The sequence below is a fragment of the Onychomys torridus genome, chromosome 14, assembly GCF_903995425.1.
Source record: "Onychomys torridus chromosome 14, mOncTor1.1, whole genome shotgun sequence".
NCBI lineage: Eukaryota > Metazoa > Chordata > Mammalia > Rodentia > Cricetidae > Onychomys > Onychomys torridus.
Genome location: NC_050456.1, coordinates 69,897,708 through 69,921,684, shown reverse-complemented (window position 1 = coordinate 69,921,684; position 23,977 = coordinate 69,897,708). Strand labels below are relative to the sequence as shown.

General features: G+C 43.1%; 2 protein-coding genes across 3 annotated transcripts; one reads left to right on the top strand and one right to left on the bottom strand.

The window, feature by feature from the left end:
• Window positions 1-819: 819 nt before the first annotated feature.
• Ubr7 (ubiquitin protein ligase E3 component n-recognin 7) lies at window positions 820-18,749 on the bottom strand. Its single transcript, XM_036205385.1, has 11 exons — window positions 17,872-18,749; window positions 15,376-15,509; window positions 14,889-14,949; window positions 13,240-13,335; window positions 10,540-10,593; window positions 10,012-10,117; window positions 7,183-7,391; window positions 5,827-5,976; window positions 4,976-5,138; window positions 4,026-4,087; window positions 820-2,870 (listed from the first exon to the last, which is right to left on the bottom strand). The coding sequence occupies exons 1-11, from the start codon at window positions 18,019-18,021 to the stop codon at window positions 2,778-2,780; spliced, it is 1,278 nt and encodes a 425-aa protein (XP_036061278.1). The 5' UTR covers window positions 18,022-18,749; the 3' UTR covers window positions 820-2,777.
• On the top strand, window positions 18,184-23,670 carry Gon7 (GON7 subunit of KEOPS complex). Of its 2 annotated transcripts, none has more exons than XM_036205392.1 (2): window positions 18,184-18,485; window positions 18,625-19,588. In XM_036205392.1, the coding sequence occupies exons 1-2, from the start codon at window positions 18,281-18,283 to the stop codon at window positions 18,642-18,644; spliced, it is 225 nt and encodes a 74-aa protein (XP_036061285.1). In that variant the 5' UTR covers window positions 18,184-18,280; the 3' UTR covers window positions 18,645-19,588. The 2 variants fall into 2 exon arrangements, with proteins under 2 accessions (XP_036061285.1, XP_036061283.1); XM_036205390.1 differs by lacking the exon at window positions 18,625-19,588 and adding an exon at window positions 23,261-23,670 and having other exon boundaries at window positions 18,186-18,485.
• The last annotated feature ends 307 nt before the right edge of the window (window positions 23,671-23,977 follow it).

The following is a 23,977-nucleotide window of genomic DNA, read 5'->3' as shown; positions in this document are numbered from 1 at the left end:
GGCTGGATGTTGGAAAAGAATCAAAGTCTTTTATGGAAATCTAAGTTAATTTATCAAACCAAGAGAGTGTCCCTCCATGTTTTGGTTAGAAGAAGCAGAGAAATCAAGCTGGAACTGAACTGGAAGCTTCCTCTTGGATATTACAGTGCCAGGGACTGCCATGTAGCTTAATGGTGAAAAACTGTCATGTACAGTCTCAGCTTCAAGGTGACATGATTATGACAATCCTGCTGGCACCTGGCCAGGTTGGTTCCCCAGACAGTACTGACCATCCACAGGCGAGACTAGACCACTTCTTTGGCTTGCCTCCTCTGCTCCAGTAATCCTCTAGGGGAGGAGAACCAGTGTTCCTGGCACCAAGGGAGGATGCTTCCATCAGGGTATTAGCTACAGCAGCAGCTCAGGGATGGAGGACACTTCATTCACCTAACTCACTGTGGTCATGTCATTCTCTTGACAGGGTCCATCACTGAACTTGGGCCTAGGCTGGCAGCCCCTGCAACCCTCCTTTCCACCACCCACTGTGCTGGGACTACAGGCGTGTGAGTACAACCATACTTAGATGTTTGGGATTTGAACTCAGGCAGCAAACTCTTAACCCTGTTGAGCAGTTCCCCCAGACCCAGGACCCATTTTATAGACTAGCAAACACAGATTGAACTGCCTCCAATTTTGAACCAGGGCCCAGGATAGGAAAGCTATGGGTAGACACTCAGGCTCAGTTTCTTACCACCAGAGATGGAAGCCAGGTAGATTTAAACAGGACCAGAGAGTCAAAAACAAACAACAACAAAACCAGGACCAAGAGCAATCAGAAAATCAACTATTTTAAATTGCTTTAATTTGGATTTTACAGAAACCTGATTGAAATATGTTAAGTCCAGTAGTAATTTCTACAAAAATGTACATACAATGCCAGAATTCCTTAAAAGTAACTAGTATCACATTTTTGTTTTGCATAAAACATGCATTAATATCAACTGCGACATGTTGGCCCAAACCATCTCTACAAGAAGAGATAGCCCAAGTCAGTAAGAAAACTAGTTGTGAACAGTTGTGTACAAAAAGAGGTTGTCTGGTTAAGTGGAGAGCCTCTCTTAGACAGGCCATTCAGCACTGGGCATCTGTACTGCCGCTCGCTAACACTATACTAACTAAGCCTTGGCTCTAACCTGCCCCAGGCAGACAGGGACTTTTTGGTAGTAAGTCGGCCATCTGGGAAGATATAAACTTTGAGGACAGGATGGAACATGGAAGTGCAACTCTCAAGTTCAAAATATCCTCAGATTTGGAAGATCCGCAGGTTGTAGGCACCTGAGGTTTTTAACTGAGCCCTCTCCAGGCGGCTAGCTCAGTGCATTACAGGCATTGCCCACAGCCAGGAACCTTCCAGCTCTGAACATCAGTCTTCACAGGCCCTGTCATTAGGAGGCTGCAGGCTACAGCACAGGAGCCATGCCATTTCCTGAGGCCTTATTTGTAGGCTCTTTCATCTTATCCAGGAATTGGCGAGCATTCATGCATACAATTGCTGCACACACACAAAAACATCCACACTAACATGTGGCCTAAAATGCTTTTAATATACCTCACAGTGTGCTAGGGAAGACCCTATTCCTCTCAAAGGGGCAACTTAGGGCTTTGTAAATCAAAAGATGTTTCCCACATAGACTGAGGGAACTTTTCAAAGGCTTCCCTCAAACACTGAGTTTTATACAGCAACCCACGAGGATCCTCAGACTTCATTCAGGAGGGGAGTAGCTGTGCACACTGTTTCCATACAAAAACTCACCATGTGTGCAGCTGAGGGCTTTGTCTGGAATCTTCGGTCCCTCTTCCAGGGCAGTATCACTGCCCCACTCACCACCAAGGTCAGTCAGTATCTTTGCCTTCAGCAGATTCAAGGGGAAAAAATAACTTATTGGGGTTCCAATAACCATTTCCTAACAGAACAATATCAAAATAGGTCCATTTTTAATATATGCTTATGCATATCCCTGATAATGTAAGAAGCCAGAGGACTCTGTGAAGCACCCACATGTCACAGGTGGGATCTGGTCATTTTAGGCAGCAGCAAAGGGATTCAGATATGGGTGGGTTCCCTGGAAGCTCTGGGAGCATTACAGTACTAACGCTGATGTCTGAGTGCCCAAAGAACGGTGGTGAAATTCACAAAGGCTTGCTTCCTCAATCCTGCCATGAGTCAGCCTCCCTGCTTACAACAGATATCAACACCAGAACACCAGTCCTGGTGCTCTGAAGGCTGGTCCAGAGAAAGTTCTCAAATCCCTTCAAGTCACGACCAAACCTCAGAAAGCAGTGAGGACTCAAAGAGCAGGATTGTGGAAGCCATGACCCAAGGCACCGTGATCATGAGGGCAGAGGGGATGGTCCCCCATGGAGGTTCAGGCTGACAGGAAGAAAACCTGCAAGACAGAGAGCACCCAGAAGGCAATAGCTCTGTGGACACACATTTGGGAGTCATGGAACAAATTGCTAAAAAAGAAATCAATTTGCTTTCTCAAGATCAAATCAAACTTCTTTAAACAAGCAAAACCCTGGGTATCCTGGACAGGAAAGCTGAAGTCTGTGGAATGAGGAGCATCTGGCTGAGTCATTGAGGATGCTTATGATGAGACACCAGCATAAACACTGTGGCTGCTGTTAAGGAGAAGGGAGCTTGAGGCCACAGGAGGATGGAAAGAGGACCAAGTGTGACACAGGTCTCTTTATTCCAGAACAGTGGCATTTTCATGGACCTGAAATGGCACTCCGCTCTAGCTGCAGTAATACTGCAGCCCATCCACTCTCCTTCTCTTTTTTGATTGAAATTCTTCAAAGAACTGCTGAATGTCCTCTCTCTTAACAACCTGTTGATGAAAAGCCAAGGTTTGAACAATAGCAACAAAAAGAACGCTCACAGGCAAGCAAAATAACTCCACTGGTTAATTCCAGAGCCAGAAAAGCTAGCCTGGTTGCAGTCTGTAATTCTAGTATAGGAAGACAGCCATAGGTTCAAGGCCAGCCTGGGCTACAAAATGAAACCCAGTTTCAAAAACCACAATAACAAAACAAAAGAGAATTGCAGGCCACCCCTCCACTCACCACAGGATTGCATGTGGATAAGCTCACTGCCGTATGAAACCATGCTGTACGCACCTAAGCGAGCCAGCATGAGAGCGGAGAACACAGTACACTATGCAGTGATCACAAGCTGTCACTGACAAGAGTGACAGATTTGTAACTCAAGGTAGTCTTTACTAAGTGACCACTGCTTTCCTTTCACAGAAGTGAGACAAATCCCAAGCCAAACCACGTTTGACAGAGGCCTCTGCATCTTAGTGTGTAGTTAATAGCATCTTTTTACAGACATACTCACTGAGGCCACAGAGGCTATTATTACATTCAGGCAGCACACATTCATACATAGAGGCAAACATTCATACACATAAAATAAAAATAAAATCTTTAAAAAATAACAAGTACAGACTTGCAAGATAATGAATGCTTCAACCTGACAAGAGAGTCCTTCTAACTCTGGGCCTCTCAGAATCCTACTTTAACTGCCATCTGCCCAGTCATCTTCCTATCCCCCACCCAAGGATCTGAATTGGCAGATTCCTTCCAATATTCCTCCACTGCAGTCACTTGCCAGACCCTGTGTAACTGTCCTGCCCACATTCAGGGTGCTAAGGACCCTGATGTTTCACTGGCCTACCAATACCCCTGTAAGTAGTTTCTGCCTTAGACATTCAGCTCCTTAGCCAGGCATGGGGGTATACCCTTGTGATTCCAGCATTTGGGAGACTGAGACACACAGCTGGAGAATTTGAAGCCAGACAAGGCTACCCTGAAAAATCCTGTTTCAAAATACAAACAAACAAAAACTTAAAAAAAAAACAAAAAACAAACAAACAAAAAAACCCACTGTTCAATTTAGGTTGCACAATTTTTTTAACATTAGAGAAAATAAAGTTTATTCAAAACTAACAAAGCTATGATTAAGATTCTTCAACTCAACATACCGTGCCTTCATCAGCAAATCTCTTCAGATAGTCTTTAAGTTCCGTTTTCAAGTCATTGTATTCTAAATCAAAACAACAAAAAGTTCAGACAGGCCTTACACTTTATAAACAAAATATTTGCCATTGATAGGCAAGTCTGTTAAGTTTACAGCAATGTTGTCTCAGTTATAACCCAGAGAAACAGGGGTTGGGGATTTAGCTCAGTGGTAGAATGCTTGCCTAGCAAGCGCAAGGCCCTGGGTTCGGTCCTCAGCTCTGGAAAAAAACAAAAAAAAAAACAAAAAAAAGAGAAACATGTCCCCCATTTATTTCAACTCTGGGCTTCTTTCATTTTGGTATCTGTGTGATGGTGGCTCATGCCTTTAATTCCAGCACTTGGGAGGCAGAGGCAGGAGGATCTCTGTGAGTTCAAGGTCAGCCTGGTCTACAGAGCTAGTTCCAGGACAACCAGGGCCACACACAATAAAACTCTATTTCAAAAAAACTAAAAAAAACAACAAACACAATCCAGAAATATCCTCACTCCATAAAAACTAGCTGAGACTTCTGTAAAGGGCTTTCTATTTCTCAGCAATCAAACAGTGTGTGCTCTAGTTTGTTTGCTTCTCTCGAGACAGTCTCTACACAGTCCTGCCTGTCCTGGATCTCGCTCTGTAGACCAGGCTGGCCTCCAACTCACAGAGATCCTCCTGCCTCTGCCACCCAAGCGCTGGATTAAAGGTCCGCCACCACACCTGGCAACTCTGTGGTCCTAAACATTATTCTAGCATGAAATGCAAGTGAGCTGTTGGTAACAGCAACTAACTATTCAGCAGAGTAAAAACATCAAACTAGCTAAAGATCTACTCCATAATTCTAATTTTAATTTTCATTGCATAAAGATGGAAACATGTTTATTATCTTTATACATTTTCCTGAATAGAGAAGGAAACCTTATGAGCAGTATTTACCACAAATGAGCTCCACTTGCTGGACCCTGTTCATGCTGCTTAGTGTGTCCATTAAAGGGTCTCTTCTATCAGTTGCCTGCTCACTCTTGCCTTTGTTCTCATAAGCCAAAACTGTATCATATTCATCTGTCAGGAACAGGACATCTAGTTCTCTATACATTTTCTTTAAAACAAACAAACAAACAAAAATCAATCTCCCCATTAGAATGTCATTTTCAGAAAGTCAAATTCAGGAGAATAACTAACTTTATTCATCTTTAAATTGACAACTAGAAAACTGAGTTTCGAAGTTGTCTGGTGAATTTATACTTTTGGCCCAGATCTTTTTCAGAAATCTTCGGACTTCCACGGAACATTTGGTCTATGCAGTCTGAATTTCAAATCTACTAGTTTACCAATTTTCAAGCTCTTAAGTTTCTGAGCCATTCTATAGCACAAAGAAAAGAACTTGTGGGTTTTCTTTTACTTATTTTATGTGCATGGGTATTTCGCCTGCACATATGTCAGTCACTACATGCAGGCAGCTCCCATAGAGGCCAAAAGAAACTATCAGGATCTCCTGGAACTGGAGTACAGACTCTGTGAGCCACCATGAGGGTGCTGGGAACTGAACCGAGGTCCTCTGTAAGAGCAGTATGCAATTCTTACCCACTGAACCCTCTCTCCAGCCACAGAATTGGTGTTTTCTACTGAAACTTGGCAGAAAGTATCACATAATTCTGATTTTCCTCTACAAGAACTCGGTCTACAAGTGTGGCTTTTATATATTTGGCCCACAGGAAATTCAGTGTCCCCTGAATTCCTCTATAAACCCATGAATAAACTGTGCAGTGCATAACCTGTGAACTCACCATACAGTCTTGGCAGGTGCACAGCCTGCTGCGCCAGTTCAGGGGCCAATAGGTGGCAGCATCTGTCTTCACAAACTGCTTGGCTTGGAGCTCCTCAAGTCTGCAGCCAGACTGCACCTCAGGTTTGCTGTTTTCGTTCTTAAACGCTATCTGAAATAAAATGAAGTTCTGAAGTTTTAGCTCTGTATTTTTAAATTTGAAAAACCATATTTTATTCTTATGTGTATGGGTGTTTTGCCTGCATGTATGTCTGTGTACCATGTGTATGGCTGGTACCTGGGTGGCTAGAAGAGGACATCTGATTCCTGGGACTGGAGTTACAGATAGTTGTAAGCTACCATGTGAGTTCTGGAAGTTGAACCCCAGGTCTTCTGGAACAACAGCCATTGCTTTTTTTTTTCCTTCCTCTTTTTTCATTTTTATTTACTTATTTATTTATTTTTCTATTATCAGCTTGATACAGTATAAATTCTTTTTTTTTTAAAAGATTTATTTATTTATTATCTATACAATGTTCTGTCTGCATGTATGTCTGCAGGCCAGAAGAGGGCATGAGGTCTCATTACAGATGGTTGTGAGCCACCATGTGGTTGCTGGGAATTGAACTCAGGACCTCTGGAAGAGCAGTCAGTGCTCTTAACCTCTGAGCCATCTCTCCAGCCCCAGTATAAATTCTTATCCTAATAGTGAAATGTTTCATTTGGGCTTGCCCAGTAACTGAGTAAAACCAAAACTTATTATAAGCCACAGTCATCCTAGGTCCCCCCCCTGCTATATAATCTCCCTGGTTCTGTGGGTTGCAGTCTGATTGTTCTGTGCTTTATATCTAGCAGCCATTGCTTTTAACCAGCTCTGTGTGTGTGTGTGTGTGTGTGTGTGTGTGTGTGTGTGTGTGTGTGTGCGCGCGCGCGCGCGCGTGTTTAAGGAAGACCATTAACATTCAAGTGTCTTCCTCAATCAACTTCTCTATCTTAGTTCTGAAACAGGGTCTCTCACTGAACCTCACTGATTGGCTAGAATGTCTGTTAGCCAACTCCAGGGATCCTCTCATCTCTAGCTTCCCAGCACTGGGATACAGGTGCACACTGTACCAGACTTTGTTGCCATTTGAGACAGGGTATCACTATACACCTTGGGTTAACCTGGAACTTGCTATGTAAACTAGGCCAGCTTCAAACTCAGAGATCTTCCTGCGTCTGCCTCTTAAGTGCTTGGATCAAAGACGTGTCCATCATGCTCAGTGTGACCATTTTACTTTGCATTGGTACTGGAGACCTAAAGTCCTCACAACTGTATCACAAGCACTTCACCCTAGCCTTAGTTTCACTTCGTATGAACTTAAGTTTCACACACTACCTGGCTGACAGACTCAGAACTAGAGCTGGTACATGGCTCATTATTCTGCTCAGCTTTAACTTCCTTGCCAGCATTCTTTCCATGTTCTGGAACATCCTCTTTTGGGGTGTTATCTTGGTGACCTCCATTTTCAGGCTTGATAACCTCTTGATCACCCACGCCATCAACATTCAGCAGTAGCCCATCATCTTCAGCAGACACTCTGGTGACTGTGGGTTCAACAAAACAAACATACACAGCTGTATTGGCCTCTCAGATCAAGAAATCACATTCTACTAAAATATCTTGCACTAGGAAAAAAGGCAGCCTAAGTCTCTGTAGTAACAAGAAAGGAATTAGCACTATTTTTTAACATAATGCCTGCCTAACCCAAATAAATAGTTCATTAAAAAAAAATATTAGTCACTACATAAGCACTTATAAAGAATACACTGTAGTTGTTAAAAGAAGGGCTAACAGCCAGGCGGTGGTGACGCACCCTTTAATCCCAGCACTCAGGAGCCAGGAGGATCTCTGTGAGTTTGAGGCCAGCCTGGACTACCAAGTGAGTTCCAGGGAAAGGCGCAAAGCTACACAGAGAAACCCTGTCTCGAAAAAACAAAACAAAACAAAACAAAAAAAAAGGGCTAACCAAAGAAACAAGGCAGTAGGAAGGAAGGGATTTAACTAAAAACAGGAAAAAGACAGTTCTGGAAAACACAAGTGTTTAGTTGGAAGGAAGGCGTCAGAAAGGATGGGTCTAGAGAAAGACAGTAAGGAGCTAACGGTGGGAATGGGCTTGCAGTCCAGGGTAAAGCACCCGATAGGCAAGACTGAAAAAGCATGAGGTCAGCCTGGGTGACAGAGAAACTCTACTTCAAAAAACAACCAAACAGGACTGGGGGTGGCTCAGAAGACAGCTCTTGCCTAGTATGTGTGAGGGTCTGGGTTTGATCCATACAAACAAAACAAAACTACTAACCTGCCAAAAGCAAAAAAGAAAACCCAGTGGGAAATACAGATAGCTCAAGTGTCTGTAGGAAACTGAGCTGTATCTGGAAGAAGAATGAACAGAAAGCCGTGACTGTGAAACCAGTAGGAAGAGATCTTAGGCATAGCTATGCGCTTGTAGCGTCTACGGTCAAAGTCCGAAAAAATGAGGACAAGAAATTTAGATGGCACAGCAGAAAACACGTCCAGTGTAAGTAGCACACTTGACGACCCCTCTGCATGACAGCTTGTTGTTTTTTGTTTTGGATAGCTTATGTTTTTATTCCATTTCCTGGTGTGTAACCCACATAGCATGCTGTTTCCCCAACTGCTACAGGAGGGATACATACACTTTGCAAAATACATATGCTAAAAGTCAACCTTCAGTGCTGTGGGATGTCTTTCTGTGTGCTGTGAATATGTGTAGTTCCTACTGGCTAATAAAGCTGTTTTGGCCTATGGCAAGAAAGCTTACAGCCATGTGGGAAATCCAAACAGAGATAGAGAGAGAAGGGCAGAGTCAGGAGAGACACCAGCCCATCACTGAAGGAGCAACAAGATGCCAGCAGACCAGTAATGCCATGACCATGTGGCAACATACAGATTAATAGGAATGGGTTAATTTAAGATGAAAGAGCTAGCTAGCAAGAAGCTGAAACCATAGGCCATACAGTTTGTAATTAACATAAACCTCTGTGTGATTATTTTATAAGCGGCTACAGGACTACAGGTGAGAGAGATTCGTCCAGACTGCTGGGCAAGGCAGGACCAGAGAAACATCTGGCTACACTCCAGTGCAGTAGTATTAAAAGGTAGGGCCTTAACAAGGTGATTAGGGCCAGGAGGTGGTGACATAGGCCTTTAATCCCAGCACTCCAGAGGCAGAGGCAGAGGCAGAGGCAGACCGACCTGAGTTCGAGGCCAACCTAGCTAGTCTACAGAGTGAGTTCCAGGACAGCCAGAGCTACAAAATCTCAAAAATACGCCCCATCCCCACCCCAAAAGGTGACAATAAATAGGGCCTTTCCTCATAACTGCAATTAGTATTCCTAGAGAATACTAGAGAGCCGGTATGCTCTCTCCATGATGTGAGGACACACAGGAAGCTCGTGTCTGAACAACGGCCTTCATATCTGTCACCTTGACCTTTACTGTGAGTAATATTTATCTATTATTGATAACTCTAAGGTATGTTACAACTTATCTTACGGATGGCGGGGGTGGAGTGGGGTGGGGGGTGGGGTGGCGGCGCACGCCTGTAATCTCAGCACTCGGGAGGCAGAGGCAGGTAGATCTCTGTGAGTTCGAGGACAGCCTGGTCTACAAAGTGAGTTCCAGGACAGCCTCCAAAGCTACAGAGAAACCCTGTCTCGAAAAAAACCAAAAAAAAAAACAAAAAAAAAAAAAACAAAAAACAAATCTTACATTTAGCTACTTACTTTAGTTCTATTTATCCTTCAAAGCCCCACGCAAATACTTTCTCTAACTCTGGTTGTATCAATACTTTGTATCACTGCATTCAAGTTCACATTTGTTCTTGATAGGCTCTCACCCAATCTAAAAGCACTGTGTGGAGAAGGGACATAGCTGGATGTTTTCTAGATCTCCCTCAAGTCCAGTTAAAAATAAAAATAATTCTTCCGGAGTCCTGAGTTCAATTCCCAGCAACCACATGGTTGATCACAACCATCCATAATGAGATCTGGTGCCCTCTTCTGGCCTGTAGGCATACAAGCTGACAGAACACTGTATATATAATAAATAAATCTTTAAAAAAAATAACTGCTAAAATTTCTGGATTGAAGACACACATTTCACAAGCACAAATTTGTGTCACATCAACCTCACAGAAACACTTACCTGCCAACTGGGCAGCATAAGCCCACAAGAAAGAACAGCGTTTCATACAAGCCTGGCACACCATCTCTTGGAAATCTCCACTCTCAGGGGGAATGGCACCAAGATGCTGTGGATATAGAAAACCAGATGTTTCCTGTCATCTCCAAGTTCTCAGGAATGCGTGTTGTTTTATAAACAGATACTGTAAAAGTACACTGATCATGTTTTTATCAAAGGAAATGTAAAATAAAACAGAATATTTTTTGAGATAGGGTATCACTGTTATAGTCCTGGCAGACTTGAAAATTATTACATAAACGAGACTGGCCTTGAACTCACAGCAAATCTGCCAGTCTCTCTGCCTCCAAGTACTTTGACGTAGTGAGCCATTTCCCAGCCCCATTTATTTATTTTTGAGACACAGTCTCAAGTAGCTGAGGGTGGCCTTGAACTCCTGATCTTTCTCCCTCCAACCACCAAGTGCTCGAATGATAGGCATGTACCATCTACCCCATGGGACACATCTTAAAAGGTCAAAGTTTTTCTTACCCTGCCATGGAACCAGTCTTCACAGACCACACACTGAATCATCTCATCTGGAACCTAACAAAAAAAAAAAAATTGTAATGATTGTTTACCCACAGGAGAACTAGATACTCAGTTGTTCTCTAGCAACTCTGAGAAACCCATCCGTGTGAGATCAGTCAGAAGGACAAATCCGATCCCCGTCACATAGTTTGCAGTTATCCAAGTTCCTTCCTAGCCAACACTAGAAAATCACACACACACACACACACACACACACACACATACACACACACACACTGAGAGAGACTACGTAGAGGATAATTTTCCTTTATCTTAGGCTTTCATACCAACTAAATAACATTCTCATGTTTTCTGTCCCTTTACTGTGGAAGTTTCTTAAGGGGCAAAAATAATAAATAAATAGGACACTCAATAGACAGAGCACTTCTGTTTGTTTGTTTTTTTCTTTCTGTCTCTCAATTTATTTCTTTTTTAGGGGAGAGGGAGTCTTTTGTTTCAAAAGTGCTATAAGGAATATTTTATTCCATTCTTAAAATTATCCAGTTTGAAGAGATATTTATTAGAAGATACTTTTAATTTCCCCTTGTATATAATTTGGTTCAATAATTATGGTCCCAGATGATTAAAAAGCCAGAAAGATGTAAGTTAATTCCTCTACATACACAAAGTACCCTTGCAGATCTGTAAATATACAAACAAAACATTAAGGAGACGGAAAGCCATGCCTCTAACTCATAGGAAGCTGAATAATTTCATTCACAAGCAGGAAAAAGAAAATTATTTTCCCCCCCAAGACAAGGTCTCTCTGTGTAGCCTTGGCTGTCCTAGAACTCACTGTAGACCAGGCTGGTCTCAAACTCACAGAGGTCCACCTATCTCTGCCTCCCAGGTGCTGGGATTAAAGGTGTGCACCACCACTACACTTAGCTAAAGAAAACTCTTAAAAGACCCAATTTTAGGGCTGGGGAGATGACTCGGTGGTTAATTTACTCTACTCTAGCAGAGAATTTGGGTTAGTTCCCAGCACCCACATGGTGGCTGACAACTTCAGTTCCAGGGGATCTGAGGCCCTGTTGACTCTCCACGTGCACCAGATACCCACTTGGTACACATACACATTTACAGGCAAAACACTCATACAATAATTATAAACCATTGCCATATAACATGGCAAGATTTTTTTTTTTTTTAAATCTTTTGAGACACGGTCTCTCTTATGTAGACCTGGCTGTCCTGGAACTCATTCTCTTTAGAGTGCTGGGATCTCTTAATTCACAGAGACCCACCTGAGTGCTGGGATCAAAGGCATGCACCACCACCACTGAGCAAACATGGCAAGATTTTAAAGGATTAATAATATATAGGGTTGACAAGACTGTTAAGAAAAATTGCCAGAAGATCCTAGCACTTGAAGCCGAGTTTGAGGCCAGACAGGGCGACATAGTAAGACCCAAGATGGCACTAAAAATGAAGGCCTTGAAAGCCAAGGAAGCACTGCTAAAAGGCGTCCAGTGCCACAAAAAGATCCACATGTCACCCACATTCCGGTGGCCTAAGACCCCATGACTCCTAACACAACCCAAATACACTCAAAAGACAGGAGAAACAAGCGTAACAATTATGCCATCATCAAATTCCTCCTGACCACTGAATCAGTCATGAAGACAGGAGACAACACACTTGGGTTCACTGCTAACAAGCACCAAATCAAACAGGCTGTAAAGAAACTCTATGACATTAATGTGGCCAAAGTCAATACCCAGATAAGGCCTGACTGAGAGAAGGCATATGTTTAGTTAACTCTTGATTATGATGCTCTGGATGCAGCCAACAAAATTGGGATCATCTAAGCTAAGTCCAACTGGCTAATTCTAAATACACACATTTTTTTTTTCACCATAAAAAAAGGGCCCTGTCTCAAGACAACAAAACACACAGAAAGAAAAAGAAAAATACTTTCAAAATAATTATCATCAGCTGAATGCTTTTGGTAGACATGATCACAATGTAAATACAAATGCCCTTGGACCCACCAATGCTACGCTTTTCTATAACACCTAGAGTGCTACAGAAGTGTGCACCTATGGATGTTCACTGAAGGCTTTATAGTGAGTCTAGACAGTGCTACTCTGCTACAGGCATTAGGCTAACTGACTCCAGCAGCTACAAGGTTGACTTGCATTTGTTTTCTCCTCTTTTCTTTTGGAGACAGTGCCTCCCTATGTATCCCTAGCTGGCCTGGAACTCATTATGTGGGTCAGGCTGACCTTGAACTTGTGACTGTCTTAGAGCCTCTATTTCCTAAAACTAAAGGCACCAGTTACCACACCCAGCTGGACTTGTATACTGTTCACTATGGAAGCTGATCTATGACCCACTGGTGAAAAAAAGCTAGTTGCAAAAGTGAATGCACAAAATAATTCTGGGATTTTGCTTACACTGTAATTTAAATGTAAAAAGCCTATTTTCATATTTAATTTTTTTCCATAGAGGAAAGAAACTGTTATTTCTTAGAAAATATCTGAGGATGGAATAGGCAAGTGAGAAAGGAATTTTTGCCTCAAGAAAGTCCTTTCCAATATTTTATTTCTATGATATTCAAATGAGGGAAAAACCATCCAAAATAAACAGCAGCAACAAAACCCCAGTTCAGTTTTATAGATGTTTGAGAACCATATTTTAAACTTCCAATTCTCTTACCTCATCTTCAGGATCGGGGTAAGGTCTCTTACAAATGCAGTATAATCCAAAAAAGTTGTCATTGTACTTATTGCAAGAATTTACCTTTGATTTGTCCTGAAAGAGAATACATTTCAGTACATATCATAGTCTAATATTAGGTGCAATCTCATATATCATAAAGTTTATACATTTAAGAAATCTCTACATTAAATATCTTCCTACAAGCTAGTCATAAACTTTCAAGTCTGAAGGAAAAAAAATAATTATTCTAGAAATATTTTTTCAAGTTACAGAGACAGAAAACACCTTGTTTTCTCTATCTTTTTTGTAGCAGTTGGAGGGAAATTTATTTAATATACTCATACAACAAAACAGAGATCAAAATTAATCATGACACTGGCCTGAGACTTCCAGACACTTTTTTTTTTATTGTGTTTTGAGCAGGGTTTCTCTATCCTGGAACTCACTGTGTAGACCAGGCTGGGCTCAAACTCACAAAGAATTCACCAAGATTTCCCTGCCTCTGCCTCCCTAGTGCTGAAATTACAGCTAAGTACCGCTATGTTTGTCTTCACCCTTTTTTTGGGGGTGTGGGGGGACGTTTAGGGAGAGTTTCAAGACAGGGTTTCTCTGTGTAGCACTGTCTGTTCTGGAACTCACTTTTGTAGACTAGGCTAGCCTTAAACTCAGAGATTTACCTGGTTGTGCCTCTTGAGTGATGGGCTCAAAGGTGTGGGCCACCACCACCCAGCTCTTTTTTTTTTTTTTTAAAGATTACTTTTTATTATTTTTAAGTGTGTGTGTGTGTGTGTGTGTGTGTGTGTGTATGCACGCATACATGCAGGTATAAGCACATACATGAGTGCAGGTGCCTGTAGGGGCTAAAGGAGTCAGATCCCATTGGAGCTAGAGTTATAGGTAGTTATAAGCCATCAGAGATGGGTTCTGGGAATTAAATTCAGGTCCTTTGGAAGAGCATAACATGCTCTCAACTGCTGAACCATCTCTCCAACCCTCAAGACATTTCTTTAAATGCAAGTATGAAAGATAAGACCTTCAGGTTATTAGGGGGCAGAAAGGAAGAAAATTGTCAAAAATTAATCATAAAGAGAAAAGATAGATGTTTTAGCAATTATTAATGAGCAATGTGGCATTCTCCTTCCTTTCTCGTTCATCAGAAATTTTCCTACAGCTTTTCTGAAAGCATAGTTTCATTTTTGCAGATTATTACCCATCACATGCTTTGCTCTAAAACTCTCAGCATGCACGGATGATCACAATAAATAAAACTCAACCAGCTTAAAGAACATTTCCCAGACCTTTAACATTAACTGCACTATAAATTGTAGACTCTCAATTGGCTATCTAGTTTTTCCAACCAAATAAAAGTGAAATACTCAAGACTAAATTTTCGCTTTTCTACACTTTGGTATTTACTTTTAACTGCATTTTTTAAGAAGACTTATTTTTATTTATGTGTGCATGCATATGTGTGTATTCAGGTGTCTACAGAATCCAGAAGAGTTGGATCCCTTGGAGCTGGAGTTACAGGTAGTTGCAGATGCCGAAAACTGAACTGGGTCCTTGAAAGAGCAGTCCACACTCTCAGCTCTTGAGCCATCTCTCCAGCCCCTCATCAAGTACATTTAATCATAGTGCTTACTCACAGGAAATAATTTGCATTCCAAATTTTTAAACTTGCTGTTTCCACAATCGCAACGAAAATTTCTATTAAGAAAAGAGGAAGAACATATATTTAAGTTTTCTTTTAAAATTAACTACTCTTATAATACCAATCACAATTTTCATTTCTGATTCGTTTCTAGAATCTAAATGGCCTTTTTGATGTTTGTGTATCTTATTTGAAGTTTTCCAACAAAAGCAACGAAAGACTACAATTCTGGATACTGCTACAAATAAAAAAAAAAATCTTTATCACTCTCACACCACAAACAAATGAAATAACAAAAGGAAAAGAGGAGTAGTGTGAGCCAGTAACCATAATTAAATTAAAAGGCCTATGGAAAAACCAATCCCTCCCATATTAAATTTTACTAACACACAAATACTCTGAATGAAAAGCAAAATTAAGTAGGCATTGTGGTTGCAAAAGAATCTAAACATTCAGAAGATATATAGCAAAAACTGCCTTACCTTTTTGTGTATAGTTCAAATAGTTTATGACTTCCATGGCATTCATAACTGCAAGCTAGACAAATTCCTGCTGGTTCTTCTCCCTCTGGTGTGCATGTACTACAGGCATACAGTGCTTGTCTCTTCACTGAGCCCTGAATGATCAGCCCCATCCCCCGAAAGAGGAAAAAGAGAAAAAGGAAATGTAGTTATGTAACAAACGACCAAACACCAATACAAATTCCAGATCTATACTGATGCCTGTTTTTATGTAACTTTTTTCTTACAGCAAGAGGAAGTTTAAATCTGTGAATAAATTGATATTTTTAATCATTTAACACATGAAAATAAAGGTGACTTTACATAGGTTTAAGAGAGTAATACCACACTTTAATTTTAGAAAATGCTTATAATTCCACCAAAGAGGAAAAATACATAAAAATAATCATTGTGACGTGGAGGGAGATAAATGGGAAAACATTTAGGAGAGTAGTAGAATGATGTCCACTACTTACTGTCAAGTAATGAAGACTGACAAAGGGAAAGTGTATTCAATAGAGAGAAGTGTTTAAAAGCAATAGATATACAAGGTATACAGATACTCATGATACTATTCTTTCAAGTTATCTGTAAGTTTAAAGTATTTAAAAATTAAAAGTTGAAGGAAAACAGCCAAAATTTAGAAATATTGGTAAGGGGGCACATGGCTCTGCAGAGAGGGGATTACAAGCACACATCAGCATGACTGGCTTCCTATGTGGTTTGTGGGGATGGGGCAGTCCTCACGGCCGTGCAGAAGGCACTTTGCTGAGCCCTCTTGCCAGCCCAACTATACAAATGTCTATTTCATCACAAAAACTGCAGGGCTGGTGAGGTGAAGGCACTGGCTGTGTAAGCCTAGAAACCTGCATTCCATCTCTAGAACCCACACAAAGGTGGAGTAGACAACTGATTCCACAGTGGTTCTCAGATGTCTGCACACGTTCTATGGTACACACCCACACCAGTATGTATGTTTTTAATAACTGAATCAACTTGAGGTTAGAGAGATGGCTCAGAGATTAAGAGCACATACTGCTCTTGCAGAGAACTAGTACTGAGTTCCCAGTATCCATGTTGGGCAGCTCACAACCCCCTGTAACTCCAGCTCCAGGAGGATCAAATTCCTCTGGCCTCAAAGGCACCTACACTCATACATATACCCACACAAATAATTAAAAAAATAAATCTTTAAAAAAAAAACTGTCTATACTTCTAGATATATGACTGTTAAAAACAAGAACAAACGTAAGACCAGGCTTTTAACCCTAGCACTTGGGAGGAAGATGGATCTCTGTGAGTTCAAGGCCAGCCTGGCTGGCCTACATAATGAGCTTCAGAACACATTGTAATTCTGTCTCAAAAACAAACAAACAAACAAACAAACCACATTAAGCCAGGCATGATGATGCACACTTGTAATCCCAGCAGTACTTGGAAGGTGAAGGCAAGAGAATCAGGAATTCAGGGCAAGTCTGGTCCTACATAAGACCCTATCTCCAACAACAAAAATTTTTAGTTAATACATTTTATAAAGATAATGGTATCAATAAACTGCTCACACACAGACTTAGGACCTTCCTTTCCTTCTTCCAGGGAAGTGGGGAGTGTTTTAGTGGTGATCCTTTGAACACCATCTGCGCCTATTTCTGGAATACAAGATTTATTCAACAACCCAACAATTTTGCAGCGCAAACCCAAGTTGGTTAACGAAGACAGTATTATGACTTCGGTCCACACCACACAATAACTCCCCAGTCCCCTCTCTTCTTCCCCGTCTTCCACTCCACCCACGGGCATGGTTATTAGCCTGTTTCCTTCCACCAATTCTCATCCTGTTAGTTACTTCCTACCCACCCTTCTTCACTTTTGTACTTTTACAGAGATGCGTCACGAAACACTGCATCACAGGCACTCTTGTTCACAAGGTCGTACAAACGCCAAACAGATCCTTTTCTCCCCCCTTGGCTTTCCAGGGTCACATGATGTTTTGGTTCCGATCTACTCAGGAGGGAGTTGGGGGGGGGGGGGGGTCACACCGCACATACACACGGAACTTAGCCGAAAAAAAGCACTGGCTAGCAGGAGTGTCGAGAAGCCTACCCTCACGGGCAGACTTTCAAATGCAACCCACTTTCCTTTAACTCTACTTTTCCCCATCTGGTGCCTAATTAACATTCTTTAAGGGTGGGAGAAGTGGGGCGAAGAAAATTTGGGTTTGAGAGGTCACGAGGATGAGCTAGCTCGTGGAAAGCAGGCCACGACAACCAGGACAGAGCTGCTGCTCCAGGACCGGAGCCTGCGGAGTACCTCCAGCAGGGCGGAGGGAGAGCCCTGTTGGCGATAAGCCGAGGATGATGAAAGGGGGTAGCAGGGCCGGGGCTGTGGAAGCCCAGGGTGGAGGACCGCCCCGGAGTCCGCCCGGCCGCGGCCGGCGGGAAGCAGGCAGAGCGGCGGGAGCAGCCGGGCCGCGCGCACCTGCGAATAGGAGCACTTCTCCGAGTCGCTGCCGCCCAGGACAGCGCACGCCTCATTCTCCAGCTCCTCGTCCTCCTCGAGCACGTCCACCAGCGACACCACGGGCTCCAGCTCCGCCTGGCCGCCGGCGGGGCTCTCGGCTCCGGCCATCCTCAACTGTCACAGAGCTCGGCTGCGCGGCCCAGGCGGAGGCGGGAAAAGTGACCGCCAGGGGCGTCGTGAGAAGGCGGGGCCTGAGCGCCGGGCAGCCAATCCCAAAGAAGGAGACGGAAGGGAAATGGGCGGGGCGGTTCCCGGGAATCGGAAGTCATTCCTTTTACCCGCCTCTCTCGCCCGCCCCGGCCGCGGGGCGGCTTCCGCTTCCGGGTGGCAATTCTCTGTGGCGCGCTGTTGAAGCTAAGTGGTCGCCATGGAGCTTACGGGCGAGTACGTCGGGTGTGATGGGGAGCCCCGGCGGCTGCAAGTGTCCTGTGAGGCGTCGGGCGACGCGGACCCTCTCCAGAGCCTGTCGGCGGGTGTGGCCAGAATGAAGGAGCTGGTAGCCGAGTTCTTCGGGCCCCTGGTGGAGCGGGACGCGCAGGGCGTGACGGCAGATGCGGACGACGCTCTGGACGGTGAGCGCGGGGGCGGGGCGTCTCCGGCGTGGGCAGGCTGTGCGGAGGGTCGCGTCTCAGAGTCGTTAGCCCTCGCTGCCCTCTGTCTGGTCTTTCTGCCCCTCGTTTTCACGGCTTTTCACTTCTCTCACCAAAAAAGCGTGGCGAGCATTGGCCTAGAGACTAGACAACGAACTGAGTCAGCTCCACGCCTCTGCTCTGGGAGAGCGCCAAGGACGGCGATAGGCGTCCATCCCTGCTCGTGCAGGAGCGGACGTGCGGCGGTCGGTAACCGCTGCTAGCTTCCGGAAGACCTAACGGGCGGGACGTGGGCGCTGGGTGTGGGAAGACGAACGGAAGTTGTATCGGGTGTGAAATTAAAAACATGTTTGACAGACTGGGAACAGCCCCAGATGGTCGAGACCGACTTTGTTGTAGGCAGTCTTCACCCTCAGAGGACCCTTTCTCCTGTCTGTTTTGAAAGTAGAAGGGTGTTTTGGGCTTTTGCTTTTTGGTATTTTAAGAATTGATAGTTTCATACATATATGCAAAGCATCGTGGTCATTTTTTCCTTCCACGGCACTCTTTCATCCCCTGCTTGAACCCCTTCCCAACAGGGCCCCCTCTCCTCTCTTTCCTGCCCTTGGTTGTCACTCACTGAGTTAGTGAAGATTGTATGAGGGGGGAGGTTACCTCCTGGAGCAAGGGCAGCTCAGCGGTAACTACACCACTGAAGAAAAAAATTGTCGACTCCTCCCCGCAGCAACCATTAACTGCCAAAACCACCTCTGGGAGTGGTGGGCCCTCATGAGTCGCTCTCCTTTCGGGGGTGGAATGTTGAGGTTGCCATCTTGTGCAGGTGACCACAACCGCTGCACTTGTGTGCGGACATGTCATGTCCAAAAGAATGTTTCACCTCAGCCCTTCCCGTCCTCTGGCTCCTACTTCCATCCACCCCGTCTATTGTTGTAGAAATTACTGTTATTCAGTTTTGTTTGTTTGTTTTGTTTTAAAAGATGGCTGTTTTTGCCTGCCGTGTATGTACGTCTGTACACCACTTCTATGCAGTGTTTTCTGAGGCCAGAAGAAGGCATTAGATCCCCAGCAGGCCGTGGTCTTAACCTCTGATCTCTCCAACTCTGTTAATAGAAAAAAAAATTATTTAGTAGACAATGTCACTAGGTACCCCTGGTTGGCCTTGGGACTATTAGACCAGGCTGGCTTTGAATTCACAGAGATCTGCCTGCCTCTGCCTCAGCAGTACTGGGATGAAAGAAATGTGCCACCACAACTGACCTTCGTTAAATTTATTTTTAATCGTGAACACCAAAATAGATATTTTATTACCCTGAGCTAAGGACTCAGTACTTCTACAGAGGAAGTTAAGCTGTACTTTCCCATTCTTTATAATATGAATATTGGCTATCATTAAAAAGAACAATAAAAAGAAGAAGAAGAACAACAACAATAAAAAGCATTAGCTAGATGTATTATATATTAGTCAGGGTTCTCTAAAGAGAATAAAGATATTTATTAGAGTGCCTTTGCAGCCTGTGGTCTGAGTAGTCCAATAATGGCTATCTCCTGACAGAAAGGCCAAGGATCCAGCAATTATTCAGTCCATGAGACTAGATATCTTGTAATCCTAATCTGGTGCTGGAGTCCCAGGGAAGTCCTAGAGACTGCTAGTGTTCAGTCTCTGTTAGAGTCCGGAAGAAGTTGGTAAGTTCTAACACCAGCAAAAGGGTGTCTCAGGAACAGGATAGACGGACTTGCTAGTCAGAATGAAGGCAAGCAGGTAAAAAACCAAAAGCTTCCTCTTCTATATCCTTTCATGGGGGTTCCCACAAGAAGGTGTAGCCCAGATTTAGGGGGAGTCTCTCACCTCAATCTAAGAAAAATTCCTCAGATGGGCCAAGCTGTTTGGGTCTCAGTTAATTCCAGATGTAGTCAAGTTGACAACCAAGATTAGCCACCACACTAAGATAGGAAGAAATCTGAGGCCATTTTTGGTGGAAGTGTAAAATGGTGTGTTATAAGTTTTAGGCCTCCTGAAGGCCTCTCCACAGACTCCACAAACCCAATCAGACCGAATTAGAAAGCCCAGGTTTAATGGGTAAAGCGTTCCCGGGCGATATCCCCCAGACCCCAGATGGGGACCAGAAGTGCCATTATTTTCTGGAATGCAGCTTATATACCCTGTGGGAGTGGTCTTGAGCCTCTCTGGGGCAGGAGGCTTTGAAGGGGCGTTGAGGTGGATCTTCCACCAGACTCCTTCCAAACATTCCAGACTCTTTGGGTATAGAAATGCCAGGGTGCCAGAGGTTGAGCTCCTACCCAAACAGTGTGTCCACTTTAGAGTTCCTCAGAAACTTAGCCATAGCACCCCACAGTTACACCACTAGTTCTCCAAAGTTAACTGGAAATATGTTTATGCCAAAACTCAATACACTGATTGTAGCAGCACTGTTCATAAAATGGAAATAATACAAATGCCCATCACCAGAGTAAAACATAAGCATTTTTTGATAAATATTCTTTTAATTATTGAATAATATCCATTGTATATAATGAAGTATTTGCCTGGGTAGGTTGTTCAGTGGGTAAAGCACTAGCTGCACAAACATGAGGACTTGAGTTTGACTCCCAAAAACCCATGTAACCCCATGTGCCTGCAATCCTAGTACCCCTGCACTGAGTTGAGAGATAGAGCCAGGAAGCTTGATATATGCAGAGACACCTCCTCCCTCTTTATTTTGTTTTGTTTTGTTTTGTTTTCAAGACTGGGTTTCTCTATGTAGCCTTGGCTATCCTGGAACTCACTGTGTAGATCAGGCTGGCCTTGAACTCAGAGATCTACCTGCCTCTGCCTCCCAAGTACTGCTACTAAAGGCATTATGTGTACAGTGTTCTGTCTGCACACTAGAAGAGGACACCAGACCTCATGGATGGTTGTGAGCCACCTTGTGGTTGCTGGGAATTGAACTCAGGACCTCTGGAAGAGCAGCCAGTACTTTTAACCCCTGAGCCATCTCTCCAGGCCTTTAGAAAAGTGGAAAGGTAAAGACCTATACTGAGTTTATGACTTCTATGTGCACTATGGTTTGTACATACATACACATCACATATACACACAAAGGAGTGAGGTGTGGACACATGCTACAACAGTGATGTATTCTAAAACAGTCAGGCACAAATGGCTATACACTCTATGTTTCCATTTATATGAACTGTCTAAAATAGGCAAATCCATAGAGGTAGGAATTAAATTAGTAGTTATAAGAATGAGATAAATGGGGCTGGAGAGATGGCTCAGCGGTTAAGCACACTGGCCGCTCTTTCAGAGGTCCTGAATTCAAAAGAATGAGATAAACAGAGAGTGGCTCTTTGTGGATATGGAGGGTTTTTTGACAGTAATTAACATTTCAGAATTAGTGGTAATGATTAGATGAACAAGTGAATATTCTTTGGAGGGGGGATGATTTCCAGGACAAGATTTCTCTATATAACAGTTCTGGCTGTCCTGTAACTCACTCACTCTGTAGACTTGGCTGGCCTTGAACTCACAGAGATCTGCCTGCCTCAATTAAATGCTCAAATCACCACCGCCTGACACAAGTGAATATTCTGAAAACTACCAAGTGAGGTGTCTCTGTACAGAAGTGAATTTTATAGAGAATGAATTTGAGTTAAATCTTTGGTTATTGGATGTGTGTGTGGGGGTGTTAACTGTTGTTGATGATTTATTTTATTATTTATTTATTCATTCATTCATTTATTTATTTTGGGGTTTTTTTCTTTTTCTTTTTTTTTTTAAAGATTTATTTATTTATTATGTATAGAGAGAGGATGCCAGATCTCATTACAGATGGTTGTGAGCCACCATGTGGTTGCTGGGAATTGAACTCAGGACCTCTGGGAGAGCAGTCAGTGCTCTTAACCTCTGAGCCATCTCTCCAGCCCCTTATTTTGGTTTTTTTCAAGACAGAGTTTTTCTGTGTTGTTTTGGTGCCTGTTGTGGATCTCGCTGTGTAGACCAGGCTGGCCTGACCTCGAACTCACAGAGATCAGCCTGGCTCTGCCTCCCGAGTGCTGGGATTAAAGGCATGCACCACCATCATGGTTAATTGTTTGTTTTTTTGTTTGTTTTTTTGACCTGAGAACCGAATCCAGGGCCTTGCACTTGCTAGGCAAGTGCTCTACCACTGAGCTAAATCCCCAACCTGTAATTGTTGTTTTTAAGCCAAGGTCTCTGTATACAGCCCTGGCTGTCCTGGAAGTCACTATTGTAGACAGGATGGCCTTGAACTCATAGAGATTCAACTGCCACTTCCAAGTGCTGTTATGAAAGGTGTACACTATTTTGCTTTTGTCTCACTATGTGGCCCTGGCTGGCCTGGAATTTAACTACGTAGATCAGGCTGACCTTGAATTTACAGTGAGTTGCATGTCTCTGCCTCATGAGTGCTGACATTAAAGGACATCACACCCAACAAATTTCTGAAGTTTTTAAAAATCCATTTATTTTGTGTGTATGTGAGTGACATGCTACATGTATAGAGCTGGTTCTCCCCTCCACCTTACATGTGTCCACTAACTGAACTCAAGTCACCAAACTTGTACTGCATTCACTTTTACCCACTAAGCCATCCTACTGGCTCCTGAAGTTTATAAAATATAAGTTAGGCTGTTTTTTAATCTCCAAAAGTAAATGGTCTCATATCAATCACTTAACCTATCTGTATTTCTTGCAACCACTAAACATAGTGTCATACAACAAACATTTATTTTAAAAGGTGATGATGAAGATGATGCAGAAGATGAAAATAACATTGGTAACAGAACTAACTCAGATGGACCATCTGCAAAATGACCAAAACCAACATCTTAGCAATAGTTTTTATGAAATTAAGACTGCTATTAAGTTGAGTGAGATGTTGTATGCTTGTAATCCTGCTACTTCAGAGGCTGGGGCAAGAGGATCAAAAGTTGGAGCCTTGATTGTACGACATGTCAAGACCTTGCTTCAAATAAAAGATGAAGACATCGGAACACTACTATTTCCTCACCATCACATGCTAGGACTTGCAGAAGACCTGTGCTCTAATTGGGGAACTCATTTATTTTCTGTCATTGGAACAAGTTTGTCACATAGAAAACTTCCTGTTTCTAACAAAGAAAAGTACAATAAATGCTTGGGAATGAAGTTTTCTTGTTTTTCTCATTCCAAAATACAATGGGACCATTCATAATGGATAAAATCTAAATTGACAAACGAGTTTTTATGTTTGTTTTTTTCTTTTAAAATGACCATTGAGCTGGGCGGTGGTGGGGCACGCCTTTAATCCCAGCACTTGGGAGGCAGAGGCAGGCGGATCTCTGTGAGTTCGACGCCAGCCTGGGCTACCAAGTGAGTTCCAGGAAAGGCGCAAAGCTACACAGAGAGACCCTGTCTCGAAAAAATAAAATAAAATTACCATTGAGGCTGGGTGGTTGGTGGAACATGCCTTTAA